Source organism: Sapajus apella, unplaced genomic scaffold (genome assembly GCF_009761245.1).
Source record: "Sapajus apella isolate SASKATOON/1434 unplaced genomic scaffold, GSC_monkey_1.0 scaffold10, whole genome shotgun sequence".
Lineage (NCBI taxonomy): Eukaryota > Metazoa > Chordata > Mammalia > Primates > Cebidae > Sapajus > Sapajus apella.
Window position 1 is genome coordinate 18,154,277 of NW_022436950.1, and position 19,682 is coordinate 18,173,958.

Here is a 19,682-nt window from a genome sequence, read left to right on the forward strand (position 1 = left end):
ATGGGAGAAAGGGGAAAATCTTAGAGCAGTCGATTTAGATAATATGCTGTAGGCATGGTGGAGCCAGATTTTGTGGAATTCAAAGCTTAAACAACTATTGTGTGATTAAGGGTGAAAAGTAAAACTACAAAATTACAAACATCAGACTAGGAACAGAGCTTCAGAAAGGGCCCACACAAACTTCTTTAGCTTTGTTATATAAAATTCTGCCTCTGTGTTGAGATGAATGCAATTGTCAGATAAAAGGACTATTGCATAATTATCCCTAAAAGCAGAAAGGAGAAGGGAGAAAGATAAGATATTGGGAAGTCCAGTTTGGCTTGATATGAAGGTGTTGAAAGACAGGTCAGGACAATGAGTGGTTCTGGCTCACAATTAGGTGGGAGGGGCACCTCTGGAGTGGACCTGAGATGTGGTTTAAGATCAAAGGGACAAGAAAGTACATTCCTGCTGATCCTGAGAATTGGATTGGAATACTACACCTAAATGAGATGATGTGATCTCGGCTGACTGCAACCACTGCCTCCCAGGTTCCAGCGATTCTCATGCCTCGGCCTCCTGAGTAGCTGGGACTACAGATGGACACCATCACATCCTGCTAATTTTTGTATGTTTTTAGTAGAGACAGGGTTTCCCATTTTGTCCAGGCTGTTCTTAAACACCTGGCCTCAAGTGATCCTTCTGCTTCAGCTTCCCAAAGTTCTGGGATTACAGGTGTGAGCCACCGCACCCGGCCAAGTGATGATATTTTTAAGGCACAAATGTTTGCTTCTTTTAATACCCTAAAGCAGGGGTCAGCAAGCTATGGCCCAAAAGCCAAATCCAGTCCTTCAGATTGGGACAACCCACATATTGGCTTTTGTATTTCTAATGGGTTCAACATAATCCAAAGAGAAATAATATTTTGTGACATTTGGAAATTATATAAAATTCAAATACTGACATGCATAACGGAAGTTGTAATGGAACAAATTTCTACTCATTCGTTGATATACTGTGTAAGAGAGCTTTCATGTGACAATGGCATAGTTGAGCAGCTGCAACAGAGAGAAAGTATCCAGCAAAACAAACATAGGCACTGTCACACTGTGGACACAAAATGTTTGCTGATCTAAGCCCTGCAGTACGAAAGCAAGAAAGGAGACCAGTAAGACACAAGGTTGAAAAGATATTGAAATACTAGTGTCACTTGCGGAACATTGTTTTGGCAATGGATGTAATGAATTAACATTTAGGTAAATCTCACATTTGAAACAATCTTTCCATTTGACAAGACACTTTATTTTTTAAAGGTTTTGACTAAAAAAAAAATTAACTAAAATAATTAGGATTTCAGTCATAACTTTGCTTTCTTGAACCACAGATCTTTTCCCATGGGCACTCAGATTTAAATGGATTATATGGAATATGCTTCACTGATGTTCTGGTTCTCTTTAAAATATGCATTCTTCACACTATTGCCTAGGTCCTGGAGTTGCTGGCAGCAGTTTTCTTTTTAAATAATTCTACGTTAGCCAGACGCAGCAGCTCATGCCTGTAATCCCAGCACTTTGGGAGGCTGAGACAGACGGATCATTTTAGGCCAGGAGTTAAAGACCAGCCTGGCCAACATGGCAAAAACCCATCTCTGCTAAAAACCAAAATTAGCCAGGCATTGTGGTGTGTGCCTGTAGTCCCTGCTACTCGGGAGGCTGAGGCACACAAGAATTGCTCGAACCAGGGAGGCAGAAGAGGATGCAGGGAGCTGAGATCTTACCACTGCATTCTAACCTAGATGACAGAGTGAGACTCTTGTCTCAAAATAATAATAATAATTCTTCTGTGTTCTGCTCCTGTGCCTTATTTTCTCTCCAAGATGATTTTACGTTTGCCTTTGATCTCCAGTAAATCACGTTATTTTTCCTTACCCCTAAGAAATTTAAAGAAAAAACAATTGATGGAACTAGTGAAATCTATAAAATAAAGAACTCCTTCTAAAGACGCATTTTAAAATCCTTCAAACAGACAGCAAAACAATACCACTGAGGTTTTGCCGAAACGTTGTTTGCGCATCCTCAGTTGTTAGCAGGGAATCGGTTGCTAGTTGGAGAGTCCTTTCTGGGCCTGGTAATTATAGGCCCAAGCAAGCCCTCAATGAGCTTCAGAGGAGCCAGGCTGTGGTTTTCTCATTAACAGTTCTGGTCTAGCCATGAGATCCTGGTTTCGTTCATAAGGCCTATGAAATGCACATTTAAGAAAACATGCAGAACATTTTTTTAAAAAAAGAAACAGTCTCTTGATTCTAACTTTATACTGAAAAGAATTTCATTTCCAGTACTGTTGCTACCACCATAATTAATAAGCATACTCACTAATTATGATCCTAATTAAAAATAAAATAAACCAGCAGATATACAGTGGTGCAGTGCAGCCTCTTGTGTGTGGCACCAGTGTCTGTGAATTTGTCCTCAGGGTGGGTACCACAAGGCCTGGTCAGGAGAAAAAAAAATAAAAGCCTTCCAGAAGAGCCTACTAAATTATCCAACTTTTCAAGGTTGACTGAATAGCACAAATAGTACGTCTATAGAGCGTAGTGGCAGTTATTACATATAAATAAAAGTTAGATTGCATTAAAAAAAAAGATATGAATATTTCACTCTAAGAAAATGAAGTCTTTATGTATACAGCCGGGACTGAGAGCACTATTTTTCCTGAGTCCTTTCCCTTTGCTCCTACAGAAAGATGTATGCGTGTTCATTTGTAAGAAGGGAAATTCATTCACCAGCATTCACTTGACAGTCTAATTCTGATTTGTTTCTCATCTCTCAGTATTGTGCTTGTTCCATCCAACACTAACTGCCAACTTTTACACCCTCTGGAGAAGCCATCAAGAGATTAAAAAAATAAGTGTCTGGCTGAGATGAGAAATGGACAGTGCGGGGCTAGCAAGGGTTTCCAATGGGCTTCTGAATTATCTAGTTGTCACTCCAACTGGGTCAATTAATTACTGTCTCTTCAGAGGAGCCAGACAGGTCTCTAGAAACCAGTCTGCAATTGAACATCAATGAAAAGATCCAGAGAAACTTTATCAAAGCTTCGGTTAACCCCCTGCTGATGTCTTTAAATCATTTTTTTTTTTTTCCTTTAAACACCTTGAAAACCCAAAACCCATGCTGCAGGACTAATCTTGCATCAAGAGATCTTAAATCTACAGGGACTAATTGAAATGCCTGTCCATGTCACCCAAATACATAGAGAATTCCTCGGAGCCTCAGCACCCCTGTGGCGTTTTTGTGGTGTGGGTATACAGCAAGAGGGTGTCCTTTATGTTGTCTTCAGGTCAAGACTGGTAAGGATTATTTTAGGGTTTACATTTTAATATGTCAAGATAAGCAAACCGTTGCTTTATCCATCAGTGTGACAAACATCTCTCTTATTTAATGAGCCGCCTTCTACTGTTCACCTTTCCCCTCCCCCACCCTACGCTCATGCTTTCTCATTCTTTGCTTCTGCCAAAAGTAGAAAATGAAACAGGTTACCCAGGCTCCCCTAAAACTGCAATGATTAAAAAAAAAAAAAAAAAGAGATGGTGCCAGTCAGTGTGGTCCCTTGCCTAGTGAACCCCTTGGCTTCCTCATTGGGAAATGTCACTAATGATTTGGTCCCATAGGTGAGGGCTGGCACCCAGAGGACTGTGGGAATCTGGCTGAACAGTCATCAGATGTCACCTATATAGACACAGAGCTGAAGAAATCACTCTTAGATTACATTTCTTCTTTCTGTATTCTGATAAATTGGTAAGCCTGATCTAAATGAACTGTACTGTGGTTCTCCTCTGAACCATCTTTTGGGTTTTGTTTTGCAATGTCAAAGTACAGAGGCCACTCCCTAAAAATCTATCTAAAATACTTCATGGGTAAAATTGTAGAGACATGAAACATTTTTTCTATTACTATTCTATTCTTTCTTTTACTCTTGGAGTGAAGAGGGGAGAAAAGATAAAGAGCTATGGTTGGTCCCTTTTTGATTCACATCTTCCAGTACACAAATTCTTCAGGCAATTTGGTTATCACTTTCAAAATAATCCTTTTCATAAACCTTATAGGATAGGATAAGTTAATTTTTTTTTTTTAATCTAGGAACCTTTTGTCTGTGACATGTGCATACAAATAAGACTTAAATATGTAGCTTCAACTTCTCAGTGGGTGCTAAGTAGTGACCTGTCACCAGTAGGCTCACAGTGTGCTGCAAGCTTGGGTAAGATCCATCCATTAGTACAAACTCTGAAAAGGGGCTAGCTCACAATGGCTCCCTGGAGAGTTTGTGTTTTTCTAGATAACATACTGCAAGCTGGAAGTCTGCCTCTTGAATCAACCCAATTTTTGAAAGTGCACATTTTGAGCATAAGTGTGAAGTTAGATAGGAGCACAGCTTCCTTCACGTTTGGAAAGCTAGGGGCACACCTATAAACAAGCCAGGGATTTTTAATATGTAACTAGCAGAAAGCTTGATCAAGTGTTCTCTATACTCTCAAGTGCAATCAAAGACTTCTTTTTATCTGAAGATAAATAAAGAAATAAGATTATCAAAGGCTTTTATTTTATCTGAAAATTATTGATGAGGCCTTTGCTCATGTTAAGATCCTCTGAATCTAATCCCAATCCTATAGGGTTTCCAGAGCGTGTGATTTTAGGAAACTTTTTAGGAGAAGACTCTTGGAGACTTGGAAATTCTTGAAGCTAACATCATCTCATTTCTCTCCATTTACAGGAGGAGTAGGGTTATTATTACAGTTTGTGATAAAGGTTCTTATTGTTTTGTTTATCTTAGAAGCAAGGAGAACAACTATAGCAGAACTTTACCCTCTGAAAGTTTCCTCTTGTAACCATAAACAGTGCACAGAAAATTTAAGAAGCACACATTGTGTTTACAGCCTTCATTGTACACTAGTCAAGGAATTCAGGTGTGGCTCTAACAGGCTGGTCGTATATTTAAGGAACCTTCATATTCAAACTGGCAATAAGAAAGATGAGCAGTCTCAGAATTTCACCCGGATGGCCCTCATATAATGTGAAAATGTGTTGTTTGGGGAGAAGGATCAGTGAGAAGCTCCTTCAGTCTCACTGTAAACTCTTCAACGATTCGCCTTAACTGTATATGTTTGTTGGAGGATAGCATTTTCTCTTTCCCTCCACTTCTTTTTCCTCTTCCTATTTCAGAAAACACAAAAAATAACTTCCGTTAACTCATTAACTTTCCATAACTTCCTCTGTAGTGTGCAGAAGCTTTGTTCTAGTGTCTTTTTTTTTTTTTTTTTTTTTTTTTTTTTTTGAGACACAGTCTTGCTCTTTCGCCAGGTTTGAGTGCAGTGGCACGATCTGGGCTCACTACAACCTCAGCTTTTGCTCAGTTTTTGTAAAAAATGTACTTAAGTTTTAAAGAAAGACTAATTTGCATCAGATACTGTTTTGTGCCCATGCTTCTTATCTCTTAAAAAAATGTATTATTTATTTTTTGAGACAGAGTCTCACTCTGTCACCCAGGCTAGAATGCAGTGGCAAAATCACAGCTCACTGCAACCTCCACTTCCTGGGTTCAAGGGATTCTCCTGCCTCAGCCTCCTGAATAGCTGGGACTACAGGTGCAACACCATGCTTGGCCAATTTTTGTATTTTTAGTAGAGACAGGGTTTCACCATGTTGACCAGGATGGCCTTGAACTCCTGACCTTGTGATCCTTCCACCTCGGCCTCCCAAAGTGCTGGGATTACAGGCATGAGCCACTGCGCCTGGCTGCTCCAGTGTCTTTCGTAGACATCATGCCGTGGGACTATTTCTAGGTGAGATGCAGTGCTAATAAGGTCCTCCAATATTTAGGAATGGACTAAATACTGACTTCTGTAGGTGGAGCCAGTTACACTGAATTTCACACTTCAGCAAATTGTGTTAATGAGAGTGGCCCCTGTAAAATGCTGTGAAACCTCTGGTTTTCTTTCTTTAAAAAAAAAAAAAAAAAAAAAAAGTGGGGCCAGGTGCGATGGCTCATGCCTGTAATCCAAGCACTTTGGAGGCCAAGGCGGGCAGATCACCTGAGATCGGGAGTTCAAGACCAGCCTGACCAACATGGTAAAACCCCGTCTTCAAAAAAAAAAAAAAAAAGTCCTAAAACAGTATTAGTTTTCCTAATACATCATTCCTTATTATTTCTTATGACTACAAAATTTATCTTGAATTCTCAAGTACAGATCCAGTTGAAGGTATCATTTGACCTTAGTAACATTTTAAAATTTAATAGCTCAGTTGTTTCTGCCACAGAAATTTAAACTACCTAGCACATAGAATTTAGTTTCTGGCCGATATTCCAAAATAAAAATACAATTCTCAGGTTGCAGATTTCTAAGCTTAAAATCTCTTCTCCTAAATGATTATCCTGTTCCTAACCTATATCATAGCTTTTAAGAAAATTGCCAAAAAAGACAGATTTTCAAATATGAGGGCTGCAAGAATATAATTTCATGGCCACATTTTTAGAGAGCATAGCATGTGGTGACCATTTGTGTAGGAAGCATTCCCAAAATGTTCCGACCCTAATTTAACCCAAAGGTCTCTATCCCCCTACTTTCCACTCACCAGGTGCTTCCTTACTCTTGTCTACATAGCAAGGAAGAAATAGTGCAGGAAAGATTTGTCTACACATAAAGCAGAAGTTCCCCAAAGTGATACTAAAACCCAGTTTCTAAGCATTCCATGGATCATGAATATTGTACTCAGAATATTTTGGAACTTTCCCAGACTTCCATGTAGTGAAACCCAAACTGGTAATAAGAAAGATGAGGAGTCTCAGAACTTCACCCTGATGGCCTTCTTCCTGTTTCTCTCTCTCTCTTTTTTTTTTTTTTTTTTTTTTTTTTTGGGACGGAGTTTCGCTCTTGTTACCCAGGCTGGAGTGCAATGGCGCGATCTCGACTGACCGCAACCTCCGCCTCCCGGGTTCAGGCAATTCTCCTGCCTCAGCCTCCTGAGTCGCTGGGATTACAGGCACGCGCCACCATGCCCAGCTAATTTTTTGTATTTTTAGTAGAGACGGGGTTTCACCATGTTGACCAGGATGGTCTCGATCTCTTGACCTCATGATCCACCCGCCTCGGCCTCCCAAAGTGCTGGGATTACAGGCTTGAGCCACCGCGCCCTGCCTCCTGTTTCTCTCTTTATCTCTCTCTCTTTCTCTCTCTCTCTCTCTCTCTCTCTCCCCCTACTTGTAACATTCTAGTTTATCATCCGTGATCATCACTTCCAACCCTCAGACATTGTACTTTAAGCCAAGTGACATTTGGACTTGGAAAATTTCCAAATAGCATATTGATTTGCAACTGAATTTTACCACCATGTTTCCTCTGACTCTCTGGCTCTGTCAGGAATCATTGGTAGCCTATAATTTCATGCTGTAAGTTACAGGTTGTCAAATATTTTTCATTTTTTTCCCTCTGTTCTGCCTCAGTGTTTTAAGTGCAACAAGAGAAAGAAAGATAAGTTGCTAAAAATTAATTTCATAGATAAAAAGGACAGTGGCTGGCAACAATGCTAAAGAGCATCTATCTTCAATTTATGGTCACCATGACATTTTTTTGAGCAGCTTGTGTGATCTTTTTAAATGACAGATTAAAAAGCCAGGTACCCCATTCCAACAGTGTAGCTCATGGAGAATTGGATAGCTTGAAAGATGATTAATGGGATCTGGACCTTTCTGTCTTTAGGTCACCTCCTTGAAGGGGGACTATATCATAAGTGGTCCAAGGCCCAGCCATTTGGCAGCCATAGAATGACTATGTTAGTGGAATTGGTCTCAGTCCAGGTCTTAGTCGACAGGTGTTCATATCATAAGTGACATTTATTGACTTCCAACTCTTTCAACTTGGAAGACAGTGGACTGCCATTGAGATAGTGATGGAGATGGAGTAATTCATGATCTATTCAGGCTCCATTGAAAGCCAAGGAATTCAGCTTCTTGAGCTGGCACCTTGCAAATATTGTACTTGTCTCATGGGTTCTGTTACCTTGAGAAATAAAAAATAGGAATGTAATTTAAAATGATTTCTAGTAACTCATAATAGCTAATGTTGGCTTTCTCTGCCATCATATGAGCCTCTTGTGTTGGCGCTTTCCCCTTCAATTTTGTGTTATGGCGATTAGATATTGGCTATGAAAATTGTTACTTTTCATTTGTTTGTGTGTTTGGGGTTGACTACCTAGTCACTTATCTATAACAAAAACTGTAAATAATACTCTTTGACAGAGTTAAATAAAGCTATCTTCCTGCCCTTGTGAAATGGAAATTGATGAAAAAGTAACACAGAGTCCCTTTTATCAACATAAATTTCAAAGCATGGAATTCCGAGGGATTCATTCAACACTTACTCTTTTCTATTATCTGGATTAATATACTTCATTCATTCACTCGAATCAGGCTCATGACCTGAGGATTTGGCCCACGTTGGAAGAGTTCATTAGTATTACCAGCATGTTAAGATTTTGCCCATTGATGTTTTGGGGGTTCATCCACTGGCTTTTTTTTTTTTTTTTTAACTTCGCAGATGATTCGAATTTCCCTATAGCCAATGGCAAAGCCACAACACTTCTGAATTAGTCATCACACTTAAAAAGTCAAGATGACAACAACCATAGTGGATCTATTTATTGAAGCAGACAGGCTCTTTTAGCAGAATGATCAATGTCTTACCTCTTTCTGAAAGGCTTTTCAGAGGTAGGAAATCATCAAGCAACTGATATAAAGTAACGAACACCGCATTTGATTGGTCAAGTTTCTGGGGCAGGCTTTTAAGTATTTCTGCCTGTAAATGTAGAAATCTGAGTGTGAAAAGTAAAAGGCAAAAGCAAAGATTTACTGGGTGCATCTATCATCGTGGCTTTTAGAGTCTTTGTGATTAATACCTGTTTAATTGGGGACTGATCTAGATGCTTTGGATGTCAGAAAGCTAAATGTTACAGCATTGTCTCACAGGTTCCTAACGCAGCAGGACGATTAGCAGCTGTTTGAATAACAAAGGGAACCTGATGGCTTGCAGCATAGCTTTTTATTTTCCAGACTTGGAATGCTTGAAGCTCTCTGGTGGAGTTGACAGTGAAAGGAACAGAAGCCTTGATTCACAGCAGCTAATCCTTTCCCTTTCTCTTTTCTGTATTCTGCTCAGTAAAAAAGAACCTTTTCCTTACATTGTTCTCCATATTCCAAATTAATTTTGGAAATTTTTTTTTGTAGTTTGTTAGTTTAAAAAAATTTTTTTTGGTCTTTTTTTTTTCCTCTGATCTTCCCTAGGAAGTGAGTGGAGGAACATTGTAGATCATGGAGACTCCCATTTGGCGAGGGCTTGCCATCCTGTCTAACCAAGTTACACATAAAATAATTTCAACTAAGAGAGGAAACGCTAGATAATTTTCAACACCATATTTAGTAAGAACATTCATCTCACTAGAAGCATTGGGAGAAAATATATATATATATTTTGTTATTGTTGCTAGCTTCACCCCATTTTCTTACCTTAAAACAATTTTCTTGCTCAGGCAAATTCTTCTAAATTGCCTTCCAGTGGAAAGACTTGTTTTCCTGTTTGCCTCAAACTGGCATTCTTACTTATAACAGGAAACACACACATTGAATCCTGCCATGTTTCTGTTGGCAAGTGTTGAACTATCCTTGTCAGAACCTGCCAACAAATTTCTTGGTAAGCAAGTAGAAAGTAAAACAAGCAGCTCCCAGACAAAACATAGGACGCACTTGAACTGCAGCAGAGACACTTGGGTGCCCCTGAGGTTAATTCCCTGTTAATTCAAGTGGACACAGATCTTGGTTTCCAGTTGAGTTGTTACCCACCTGTAATTTTATATCTGATCCTATGACTGTACCTGTAATAATGCTAATTGAAGATATTAGCTATCTTAAAAAAGTAAAACAGACATTTAAGTAATGCATTTTATTTACTACAAAGAGCAAGGATTGCTGTATGGTTCAGCATAATGATTAAATAGGTGCAGAAGCTCTAATTTGCAAAACCTTACATCTTTCATGCCATCTTTAGGTCTTAACCCAGGAGGTATACTAAAGATTGTGTATGGATCTTTCTAGTAATAGTTGTGATACTTCCTTTTTAATACTCCTAACATTTGTATTTGTTTTATAACCTTTTTATTGTGAAATATATACATATGGGAAAGTGGGCAGGACTCGAATGTATAGTCATTGAATTATGGTAAGGTAAACACCCATGTGACCATCACCCACGCCAAGGAAGCGAACACACATTGAGAGTCTTCCGGAAGCTTGTCTTGTGTCCTTACTCCTTCCCTAACTAATTCTGAAGACTTATTGTTTTATGTGGTAATTGAATTTGTTTTGTTTTATTCTTGTCTCAGCTCTTTAGTTCAAATGTGAGTTCATTCGGCACCAAAAGTTTTAAGGTTGCTTGTGAGTAAGGACCATATCTAACTTACTTCTGGGTTTCTGACAGCCCACAATGTGCATAGATAGCCCTGCACCTAACAAAGCAGACTTTAGAAAGATTTACTCCGTTGCTGCTGCCACTACTCCTGTGGGAAAACAGTCACTTAACCTTCAAGTCTCCTATTTCTTACTGGAGAAATGAGGGGCAGAGCATAGCTGCTTTCTGTAATCAGTGGTTGAGAATGTGGGCTCTAGACTCAGGCTTTTGAATTCACCCACATAAGCTATAACTTGGAGCAAGTTATTCAAACTCTCTGTACCTTGTCTTCCTCATCTATAAAATGAGGATAATAATAGTACCTGTCTCATAGAGTTTTTGTGAGGTTTACATGAATTAACTCCTGCAAGAGATTTAGAGCAATGCTCAGCACGTCATAATTACTCAATACATGCTAGTTCAGTGTGTATGTTGTTACAAAGATGTGGTATAGAGGGAGGATCACATACTTTTGAGCCAGGTGGACTTGGGTTTTAAATCTCGTTTTATAGCGTTGGTCAAATCATTTAATTTCTGTGTGCCTGAGTTTCCAAATCTGAAATGTAAGGATGATCATTATAACGACTTCAGAGAGTGGTAAGGATGAAATGATGTCAGGCGTGCGTGCGTGCATGTGCAAATGCCTTCACCCAGGAGTTTACTGGGATCTGATTTGCTTCTTTCCCCATTCTTTGTTTTGTGGCAGTTCACAGGGCCTGTCTTCATCTGCTTAAGTAGTTAATTGTGCAGTGAAAACTCAACTAACTTTTCTACAAAGAAAACTCAACCTAACCGTTTTGAGAACGCCACTGTCTTTTCCCATTTAGCATTAACACAAGCTCAGCTGAATCTTTTGGCCCAGTATTTTGTGATTCTGCTGATTTCACTCACTGTTAGAAGACCAGTGCCCATGATTTTCTCCCTGAGAAGCCACACAGCGTCTGTCACTGGCTCTGCTGACCTCAGGGCAGCACGCTCCAGTTTCTCACAAATGGGTGGATATCTGCTCATCGTGCATCACCAGGAGCTGGAGTTTCCAGGAGGAAACCCAAAGGCCTTTTGGGAAGCTGCAAAACTAATCTTCTGTGGGCCACAGTACTTCTACAGTTTATCTGAGTTAGTCGTGATATGAAAATACCTCTTTTTTTGCTAAAAATTACCTCTTTTTAGCAAAAAAAAAAAAAAAAGTTGTGATATGCAAATACCTCTTTTTGCTCCACTTCACTTGAATGAGCACCTGCTTTAACCCCAAATGCCAGTTCAATGGGTTATCGCAATAGAAAATTATTTCTTGCTGAAATCGCATCCAGTTGGTGGTGATCAGAGGTTATTGAGTGTGGGTCTTCTACGATGGGCCTGGGGCATTAACCTCTCTCTGGTTTGTGGGTTCAAGAAAATGGACAGTCACAGGGAGCTATTTATGGGTAATATTTAGAAGAGGAGAAATCACTTAAACTCATGTTCCATTACCCAGAACTCAGTCACGTGAACTACCTTAGCCACAAAGGAATCTAGGAAGGCAGTCCTTGGCTGGGCAACTCCATCTCTTCCATCCAGAAGGGAAAGGATCTCACAGTTTTGGATGCTTAGCCAAAGAGGCCCACCCAACACCTTCAACTTTCCTATGGAAACAACGTGAAGGCTAAAAATAACACCACATTTTATCATTTAAAATTTAACTAATAGCTCTCTGTAAAGGATTTGTCAAAAATAATTTGTTGCCCATCTCTCTGGAAAAAAAAGAAAATGGCATGCCATCCCATCTATCTAGGAAAAAAAAAAAAAGGCTTATAAAATTTCATCTTCTATTAAACCAAAAGTAAATCTGAATCACAGATTTTCCAAAGTGTTACTCTGGAATCATGTAGTTCAAGTATTTGTAGGGTTCCAAAATCAGACTCTTAAAATCATTGGCAGCATGGGTCAATTGCATCCTTCAGTCAATGTTGCTGAAGCATAATGTGGCTGTGCACTGCTTTATTTTATAATATGTGTTTAAAATAGACTCTGGACTGACCTTAGAAATCACTTTGTGGAAAAAAAAATGTATCTCTCATACATTCTAAGTATAAGCTTAATAAATATGAATACTTCCATATCTAAATATAAATGAACTTCATTTAATTGACAGTCTTCTAAAGATTTTGGTTGAGGATTTGGTTCTATGTTTTTTGTGTCAAATAAAGAAAAAAATCCTATATCAATTTCGGAATAGCCAAGTTATTTTCTATACTTTTTGCCGGTTTGTTTTTAAAACAACTTCACTGTTTGCGAAACTGTGCTTATGTGGATTCATGATGTAGCAATGAAAAGCTGTTGGGGGTGTAGCTGACTTTTTACTTTGATGTATCCAGTGAGGGTGGTTGGAGATTTTAATGATTTTGCCTAAAAGAGAGCAGAGGAGTTGACCCAGCTGATTGCATGCACAGCAAACAAAATCATGTGTATGTGGAAGCACTTTGTAAACTGTTGTACTATGAAATAGTGCAATGATAATAGTAAGAAAAAGAACATATAAATATTGCTAAGTGATGTTTGATGCCATAGGTATTGCCTAGCTTGAGAAGAGAAATCCTTCTCTCCATCTGGAATGTAGAAGAAAGCAATTAATATTAGCACCAGAGTTCTTAGCATCTCAGAGACGCAAAACCCTTAATCACAAGGATATCATTAGTGCTCTGAAGCATTTAATTTTGATGCCTGACAGCATTTTAAAATGCACAAACCTTTGATAAAGAGCAAATCAGAGCTGGGGTGTTGAATTGTGAAAGAAATGGAACAAAAACCAGCTTAAGCTCCAAGTAACTAAATTTAAACATGCTATTTGCATTAAGCAGAGATATGTATAAACTATGGGTTTATATTTTTCTAACAGTGAAAGACCCTCTGAGTAAATATCATCTGTTTAAATCCGGATTCTGGGGAGGAGAATGGTAACCCTGCTGTGGTTAAGAAGCCATCTCTCCTCCAAACACTGACCATTGTATACCACGGACATCCATGGCTTCAGGTGTCTTGACTTTCTTAAAGAGCTGTTTTCACTCTTCCTTGCCCACAGGCTGGAGACCTTTCATTGCATCTGCTTATTTCCTGGCTCACCCCCTCCACCCCTCTAATTTGAACCAGTAATGAAATACAGTCAGCCTACTTCAGCTGTTTTCCTTTTCCTCCCAAGTTCCCCCGGAACTGTTTTTAATTCATTGCTTGTGATATTGTACTCAAGAAAAAAAATTTCTAGCTCAGGAACTATGTGAAGCCTTCCTCTCTTTCTTTTCTTCTTATATCCTCTTCTCTTCTCCATCCCATTTGGGTGTCACAAGTACCAAACTGCTGCAGTAAAATGACTTGTAGGTGTTTAATGGCAAGTCATTGGGGAAGTGAATAAAAGAAAATTACAGCATTCACATCAGTGGGGAGCAAGGAAAACTGCTGAGCTTTGAACCGGAGAAAGTTAAATTTACCATTTTCTTAAAGGGAGCCACCTCTGTTTGACATCAAAGCATCTCCTGTAATTTTTCCTTGTGAAATGCACCACTGTTAGAGAGTCGTGATAGAGCCCCCTAATCTGTGCTGTTTCTGTTTATCAAAAACACACACTGAGATAAAACCCACATGTACCTTCTGAATGCAGTGTGGTCTGCTCTCAAACCAAATGAAACCACAGGTACATTGCAAATGGGGATTCTATTTAGAAAGCATTCTCAGTTTCTCAGGGATATATAGAACTGTGAATACAAAATCATTTGGGAGTGAAATTTATCTTGGAGCTCTATTAGAAAGCCCAGATCATTCGACTGACAAGCTTTGGTGAATTTTTCCTTTCATCCACTTTTGGTTTTTCCTTAATCATTTTTTTAAAAATGGTATTTTACTACAGTTTCACTTGTGTCCATTGGGTATGCAGAAAAACACTCTGTTCCCAATAATCCTGCTTGCCTACAGTCTGTCTTCAGAGGGCTCTCCACCCTATTACCCCCGTGTTTCAACTTTGATGGCTGTTGCATAATGCGGTAACTAATGGCTTCTGCTGGCAGTGACTGGCTTTGCCCCAGTCCATCTTTGCAGGCTTAGGATCCTTTCTGGATTTAGGTTATGACTCAAGAGTCTTAACATTACTCCACCTTGGCAGTTAGAAAGTCAGGAAAACTATTTGCATATGCCCTACAGAGGAAAAATACGGAGCAAATTGTCAACACCTTCATCAGCCTAAAGAGCAGAACCTCAAAATGCTGTCTGTAACAGGTGCAGTGATGCCTAGTTTTAATGTTAACTTACATTTGAGTGACATTTTACATCCTGTGTGTTTGAAAAATGTTCAGAAGCATCACATAGACCTTAGAAACAGAGACTCTATTTATAATTAGAGCTGTCATTTGCTTCACCTCTAATTGTCAATATGTCAGCTAACCTAAATAGTAAAACTAACCCCACAAAAGGCCATCTGAAACAGGTGCGGATGGAAAATTGTCTTAAGGATGGCTTACTTCTGGTACTTTATGTTTAGAAAATTTTTGCTGTCTACAGTAAAGTTTTTTTAAGATCAATTTTAATATGTAAAAACTTTTATTCATTTGACAAATTTATCAAGCTCCATTGAATGGATGTGTCACCATGATTTGTAAGTTAAAAAGAAGAAGGGAAAGACATGTTTTGGGTTAAAAACTGCCAAAATCTCCGTGGGGGTAATAAAAAATGGTGGTCTCAGTATAGGCACCTTAGACCAGAAAAGTTAACATCTATGAGTCATTGGAGATTTTGCTTTAAAGGTTTGAAAATTAAGGACTCGATTGAATTAAATCATACATCTTTTTTAAAGAGCTACCCTTTAGTAGTGCTTGCCTTGTGATTCTTACATTGTCACCTTTCCATACTGCTGTCAACTAGCATGACCAGCTCTCATTGCTATGCGTCATGTCTAGATTCTAGCCATTGAAGCATGCCTGTATTTGTCTGGAGGCACAGAAGTGTCCTTAGAACAAGTATCTCCTTTATGAAAGAAGTCCGTGGGTAGATAGGAATGCATTTCAATCTATGATGCATCTCTTTCTTGTAGTGAGAATGTGTTCATCAGCCCCCAGCTACTTCCTGTCATAAGTAAAGACTTATGACACTCAGCAGGTGTATTGAGTGTCTACAGATAGAATGTGATGAGGAAGGGCCCTCCACTTATTCCTTCCCATCACCCATGAGACAGCTTGAATAAGAAGAGGGTCAGTAGGAATCGTCTCCTCTTAAATTCTAGAAAAATGGGTCCTCTGACTTGACTTTAGAAAAAGTGTTTCTCTGTAAGACTGTTATATAAATTTCCCAACAGTTCTTTTAGTTAAGAAGAGGCTAAAGTATTTGGTAGTACTTAGTCTGATACCAAGAATTGTTTTCTCACCCATTCCTTCTCTTGACCTTGTTTCATGGGTGCCCATGAAGTATGTGTCTAGTGGCTGAGTTGATGTTGAGGAAGAACCTTGTCTCTACGAGATTTCAGAATGTAAATCAAAGAACTGAGTGGCCACTGAGAATCTTTTTCTTTTTCTTCTTGGTCTTTTTATGTTGACCAGATTTTCTGCTATGATTAGAAGCTCTCTTTTGAACTTAGGCATTGATTGGTCACAGATCTTATTGAACCATATATTTAAGGGTGGGATGTGCAATCTTTTTGAAAAATTAGATTATCTCCTCTTCTCATTCTGTAAGCCAAGGGCAGAGCCCTGGGATATTCAGAACAGGATTCAAGACATTTGGGTTGGGCATTGTTTACCAAAGTGTGGAAACATACCAATGGTGGCATCAGAGATGATTTTAGGGAACGAACTGATGAAACATTATATAATACTGAATTGCCCTGTATGCAATGTAGTTCCTTTTCAATTCTTTCTCAGTTAATTCTGAGTAGTCCAAGGTCAGAATCTCAAGTAAGTGCCCAGATATCCTTTGCTTCTCTAGCACTGGCTAATCTCCATTTTAAACAATCCTTGGAGAAGTAAGAGTGTCCAGCAAACATTGATAACATTGTTTCATTTACATGCAATTGTTCATTTTTTATGGTTACTTGCCATTAATTGCAAATGATTACAGGGTTTCATTGATACCAGTAAACGGGAAATTTCTTTACAAATATAACTGTTGAAGTTAAAGATATTGCATTTATTAAAGAAAATATTACTTAAATCATCTTACAAGCTGCAGAGGGATGTGGCAGCAAATGTGTGGCATGGAAGTCTGATGCTTGGGAAACACTGTCGCAGGGGGAAAAATGCAAAATGTCATTGGCAAATGCCTCATCCGGGAAAATGACCCCTAGGCAGGCACACATAGTAGGGTGATAGCTTCCAGATGTGAAGTTGAGGCTGTTTTGGAAATGGGGTAGAAAGGGTAAGGGAAAGCCCGTTATGTGGCTTATGATGTGGAGGACATCCAAGTTGCCTCCTTTCTAAAACGGCAGTATGGCAAAGCTCACAGATTTTTTCAAACTACCTCTTGCTAGAGCAGGTAAGCTCTCCACAGGTGCAGAATGGCTGTCATCTTATACTTCAATGCAGTTGTATGTTTTATGTACATTTCCCAACCTCCCTTGGTCATGGATTACTTGTGTCATTGTGCCCTGATAACATGCTTTTCTAACAAACAACTGATCAATAAAGAATTTAGACTTTACAGCCATGCAACATAATACTCTCTGTGAATTACATCTATGTATTCTGCTTTTCGTTGGTTGCATTTATTTCTCTAGTAGATATGAAAGATAAATGTCAACTCAGCAGTTTTCCGACTGTCCTCAGCCTAACATTCTATTTTCATTCAGTCCTTCTTTTTGTTTACATATCTCTTTCATTCTCTACCGATACTCCATTTTATGACAGCTGTGTCAAGGTACACTCTGTTGGTTTATTTTTGCATTCATGCATATCCGCGTCCCAAGTAGGGCTACATTAGAAATATTCTATGAGTTAACATGATTATACTGCTAACTCCCTGCTTGAGATTTTTTGAGCACCTTAGTTGAGTTCATGTTCCCTTTACATGGCCACAGGAACACTGCTGCTCAAACTTCTAAAATCGAAATCGAGTTCATTTCCCATATGCAGCAGTTTAGTGATAACCCAACCAGAGAGAAGCTGTCTTAGTTCATCAGTGCACTCCAAGGGCAAGCAGGCAATTCTTTCCCAAGGAATCTCTCGACTCAGACCATTTCTGAGAGAAAGTTCATTTTATAATTTTATGATTTTTTTTTCTCCCTCCTGCTTTCTTTCTAATGACCTCACTTTTCTGTTTCATTTCTTAATCCTGCACATCAGAGTTTAAGGAGCCCATTTTTATGGAGTATATGCTAAAGTGCTCTGTTAGGCAATATATTTATTACCTGGAATGAAATGGCTTTCCACAGCCAGGCAGTTTTCTTAGCCTCCTTGCTACCTCTATATTTTACAAAGTCATTCGTTGCATTTTGCGGACAGTGGCTTTCTGTCAACCAGGAAAGAAAGAGAGAGAACATGTGAGCGTGTGGTGTATGTGTGTGTATTGGGAGAAGGGAGCTTTAATGAATGTAATGAGCACATTTCCGTTTTTCATTTTCCTCAGATGTTCAGTGGCTTCCATATGTCTGCCGCATGCTGCTTTGTTCACTGGGTTTGGCATTACTAACCTTGGGATTGCCTTTGATGGAGGACATGTGTATCTACTGTATCTTTTCTCTCGTGTTTTTGCCTGAGATCCAATCTGGAGTTGCTTTGGGACCGAGAGAGAGAAAAAAAAATAGAGAGGTGTGTGTATGTGTGTTTGTGTGTATGTGTGTCTGTGTGTCTGTTACCATCCCTAACAGATGCCAGGCTGTCAAATAACCCCCTCCAGGAGACAGTCCTTGCTGTACTGGATTCAGCTGGAAGACTCCCTTGTGTGACCATAGTGTGTCTAATTGGTTTCCCTGCCATCAGTATGCCCATCAGACATGGTCAAGCAAGTTTGAAGCTTTTCCCATACCATTTTCGGTGACAATGTATTTTACTTTTTATCTTTGTTCCCTGGAGTTAGGGATTGGCATTCATACGCATATATTGAGAGAGGGCAGGAGGATGACCCAACACTAACTTATTGTTCCTCAGTGGCTAGTTTCTGATGTTTGCTTTCCCAGTTTGGGAACAAAAGAATATATGCGTTGGAGTTAGGAAGCTCACTAATCTCCGGTTCTCCAGGGCAGCTGTGTTAGATAAGATTCAGGATTTCATGAATGCTTCCTGTTCTCTCTCGAGATGCACAAGGGTAACAGCCATTGTCAGTGTCAGCAGAGCCTGATAACAGCTGGCTGGAGATGGCAGCGGAGAAGTGAGCATCAGGCTGCCTGGGTTTATAAATCTCAAACGTGCCCTGCTCCCACCCCGATAACACACCCACTAGAGGGCTGCTTTTGTGTCTTTCTCAGTGGAAAGAGCAGGCAAAGGTGACATATTAGCTCCTGTAGAATAGCTGCAAAATGCCATGTGTGTTCAGAGAGACCAGCACCGCTTGATTTGTATTCATTATTTACATGGTCGTGTTCAGACTGAACTCTTACTGTAATTAAGCAGTACTTTTATTTATATTGGAAAGTATGTAAATTGTTTGCCTTTTGGCATTCCCTACAGTACCTATGAAAGACCTGCACATTCTCTTGCTTATATAAAATTAAAGTCCAGTAAGATGGCACTCATAATACTGGGAGGTAGGGTTAGATGTAGCTTTACCGAGCTTAAAATGAGGTTTTCCAAAGGCTGTCATGGTTTACAAAAGGTCAGAAACCAGGTATCCTTCTCTGTGCCTACAGCCGTGCTGTGAAAGTGGTACTACAGGCCTGTGAACCTATCAGGATTTTACTTCAGAGATTCTCTTTTTAAGACAAACACATACGAAAATATACTTGAGAGAAGGATACAAATGATATGTTTTTATACTGAAGAGTGAAACGGTCAAGAGGAAGACAAGACAATCTTTCACACTTTTCTTAAGTAAGATGAAATTATTTATGGATACCACCAAAACCATTTCTTTTCCTAAAGAAAATGGCTTTTGTCTTTTTGTTTTTTTCTAACAGCGCCATCATCCATTGCTTTGGTCCAGGCTAAAGAAGTCACAAGATACAGTGTGGCACTGGCTTGGTTGGAACCAGATCGTCCCAATGGGGTAATCCTGGAATATGAAGTCAAGTATTATGAGAAGGTATTACTTGAGTGAACAAGACTCC

At 39.2% G+C, this 19,682-nt stretch overlaps 1 protein-coding gene across 2 annotated transcripts in view; it reads left to right on the forward strand.

Moving 5' to 3' along the window:
- The window catches only part of EPHA4 (EPH receptor A4), a 157,330-nt gene that overhangs the window by 98,606 nt on the left and 39,042 nt on the right, over positions 1-19,682 (forward strand). For both annotated transcript variants that reach the window (XM_032278047.1, XM_032278048.1), the window contains exon 6: positions 19,533-19,657. In XM_032278047.1, coding sequence (XP_032133938.1) covers positions 19,533-19,657 — 125 coding nt within the window. The remainder of the gene's footprint in view (positions 1-19,532; positions 19,658-19,682) is intronic.